The sequence below is a fragment of the Tinamus guttatus genome, unplaced genomic scaffold (genome assembly GCF_059628265.1).
Source record: "Tinamus guttatus ecotype Peru unplaced genomic scaffold, ASM5962826v1 Tinamus_guttatus_pri_ptg000546l, whole genome shotgun sequence".
Lineage (NCBI taxonomy): Eukaryota > Metazoa > Chordata > Aves > Tinamiformes > Tinamidae > Tinamus > Tinamus guttatus.
In genome coordinates this window covers 2,352,831-2,355,789 of record NW_028289080.1, presented here as the reverse complement: position 1 = coordinate 2,355,789, position 2,959 = coordinate 2,352,831, and the positions used below count along the sequence as shown (strand labels likewise).

The following is a 2,959-nucleotide window of genomic DNA, read 5'->3' as shown; positions in this document are numbered from 1 at the left end:
CACGACCAGAACAGCAGAGCTGGGGCTATGCAGAACCCTTGCGAGCCCAGCAGCGGGGGGACAGCAAGGACAGGGAGGTCCCCAACCCCAGATGCTGGCTCGATGCCTTTGCTATGGGGCAGCCTTACTTTTTAATAACTTTTTTTATTCTTATATCTATATATATTTTTAATGCCGTGTCGCCTGTGCAATGGGTTGCCGGCTGCAAAATAAAGCTGCTCCGTGCCTCTTTGCGTGTGCCTGTATATCTATGCAAATAGATATACGTGAGAGCGCGGGGGCCCGTTTTTGTGGCGGCCGCCGACGTGCTCAAGCCGCCAGCTCCTCCTGGTCCCCCTCGGCGGCGGCGCCGCTGCCAGCCAGCCCCTCACTGTCCCCCAGCGCCCGGTACCCCCTGGCCCTGCACCTCCGGTGCCCGTAGGCCGCCAGGCCCAGCGCGGCGGCCAGTGTGGCGATGCCGGCGGCCACGGCGGCGGCCACCTCGCCACCCGTGAGCCCGGCGCCCCGCACGGAGGCGGCCGCCTGCTTGGCCTCGCTGGGCTGCGCCAGGCGCCACGCGGGGCCCTGCGCCTCCTTGACCCAGGCGCCGGCGCCGCTGCTCACGAGCACCGTGTCGGTGGCGGGCAGCGCGGCGGGCGGGCGCGTGAAGGGCGGCAGGCGGGCGGGCGGCAGCGCGCCCCCTGTCACGGCGCCGGCTGCCACGCAGAAGGCCACGCGGCAGCTGTCGCTGATGAGCGCCGGGTGCTGGCTGAAGCCGGCGGGGCAGCGGCGGGCGCCGCCGGCCAAGGGGTTGCCCTCCTGGCAGCTGAAGAAGCCGCCGAAGGGCACGGCGTAGCGGCTGCCCACCTCGAGGTCCGCGCTCGTGCACACCCGCAGCTCGTCGAAGAGCCGCAGCGCCGAGTAGCCTGCCGGGCAAGACTGCGCGCCCGTGACCGCGTTGGCGCCGCGGGCGCTGAAGAGGCCCCCGAAGAGGTAGCCGCTGCCCGGCGCCACGGGGCCGTGGGCAGCACACCAGTAGGTGCTGAATTGCACGCGCGAGAGCCAGAAGGCGTCGCGGCACACGCGGTGACAGAAGACGCCCAGCACGCACTTGTCGTGGCACTCCAGGTGGCTGTAGCCTTCCTCGCGCTCCTGCACGGCCAGCCGCACCGGCGCGTAGCCATCGGGGCACGAGAAGCCCCCCGTGAGCGGGTTCTTCTGCTCCAGGCCTTGGCACAGCGCGCCAGCGTCGGGGCCGCTCAGCTGCACGCACTCCTGGAAGACGCCGCCCAAGGTGAAGTTGGCGCCGGCGCCCTCGCACGAGCCATCATCGGCGTTGGCGTGGAAGTTGAAGTTGGGCGAGGCGGCGTCCGTGCAGCCCGGGTAGGTGTTGAAGGTGTAGTAGCGGCCGATGGCCTGTTCCACGCGCCGCGCCAGCCGCCGCACCGTGGGTGTGGGCAGCTCGGGCAGCGTGTTCGGGTTGATGAAGAAGGAGAGGGGCAGCCCCGAGCGGTCAATGGCCACCAGCTGGTTCCTGGTGCCCTCCTGCCACGTGCGGAGGGTGATGCCCGGGTAAAAGGGGATGCCGCCGATGCTCTCCACCCTGGAGTTGGTGCGGTTCTCCATGTACTGCTTGGTGAAAGCAGAGCTGACGTCCTCGGAGCCCTGGGCTTTCGCTTCGATGATGCTGTGGAAGGCCACGCCGGCCGAGGCGGTGACCGCGCTCCGCGTGGCCCAGCTGTCCTTCACGAAGGTCGCCTTGACCTGATCCTCCTGGACCAAGGTGGCTCCGGCGTCCACGGAGGTGATGGCGTGGGTGCCATAGTTGAGCACGAGCAGCTCCGCCAGGAAATCGGCCATCCGCGTCTGGTTGTTCTCCAGGTGGCTGGCAATCAGCAGCAGCTGCTTCTTGAAGCTCTTGTCCAGGGCTGCTCCTGGGTCGATTTTGACGGTGTAGACCAGGTTCCTGACCTGGACTCGGGTGGTGACCGCCTGGTCCTTGACTTGGTGAGTCTTGGTCCGGTGAAAGTCATATGAGAATTTGCCATTGATGGAGGAGAAGAGGGACAGCTCCATGTTGATGGAGGCAGAGGTGGTGCTTTGGTAATCCTTCCAGGACTCAATGATCTCTGAGTTGACTTCCAGGTTGCTCTGCTTGCGAGGGATGGTGAAGACCTCATCTGGGATGATGTAGGACCCATCTTCTGTGGTCTTGCATAGCGAGTAGCCCAAGTTCATGACTCTGCCCATGTCCAAGTTCCTGAGGTTATCCCAGCCCCCTCCGGGCAGGACTTCCAGGCTTGAGAGCTGCATGGCCTTCTTGCACCCTGGAAACCCCGCAGGGGATGGTGATTCCTGGACCTGCTGCATCCCTCTCACCTGAGCTGCCGTGATCCAGGAGAGGAGGAGCCCCCAGAGCGCTCGGCTCATGGCTGGAGCGGCACCGGACCCCGTCGGACGTCTGAGCGGCGAGGTGGCAGCCTGGGAAATGAGCTGGCTGGGGATGCAGCTGCTACCTGCTTCCTCTTTAGGCGGCTTGGATTAGCAAAACAGAAAGGAGAAGCTGCCCAAAGTGGGAAGTCCCCGGGCAGAGCTGAGACAGGGAGGGCCTCTCCCCTCACAAGCTCTCCCTCTCCCCGTGAATGCTGCCCTTGCGGAGACCCCCGAGGAGGAACCTCGCATGGGGCCTTCTCCTCACTGGTGTCCTGCTGCAAGGGTCGCCCTTGGCTGATGCTTGTGGGACTCCTCTGGACTTCTGCTGCTGCGTCTCCCCACGGGGGCCCCCGGCTCTTTCACGGTCCGGGCCCAGCCCCACGAGGTCCCGTGCGCAGCACGGGGCAAGCGCCAGCCTCGGTCACGAGAGCTTTGGGGCGGCCTCACGGAGACCCAAAGAGCCGCTGGCCAAGCGGAGAGGGGAAGGAGGAAGAGGGGAGTCAACCTCTCTCGCGTCATTCGGCAGATGGGGACAGCACAGCGGGGA

The 2,959-nt window shown here is 66.0% G+C and overlaps 1 protein-coding gene across 1 annotated transcript; it reads right to left on the bottom strand.

Moving 5' to 3' along the window:
* Positions 1 to 309: 309 nt before the first annotated feature.
* On the bottom strand, positions 310 to 2,424 carry MPEG1 (macrophage expressed 1). Its single transcript, XM_010214224.2, has one exon. It carries the CDS (start codon positions 2,407 to 2,409, stop codon positions 310 to 312), a length of 2,100 nt encoding a protein of 699 aa, XP_010212526.2. The 5' UTR covers positions 2,410 to 2,424.
* Positions 2,425 to 2,959: the final 535 nt, after the last annotated feature.

What these genes read in the sequence shown, in the direction of transcription:
- MPEG1 (XM_010214224.2), bottom strand. Translation starts at nt 2,409, where the DNA reads ATGAGCCGAGCGCTCTGGGGGCTCCTCCTCTCCTGGATCACGGCAGCT.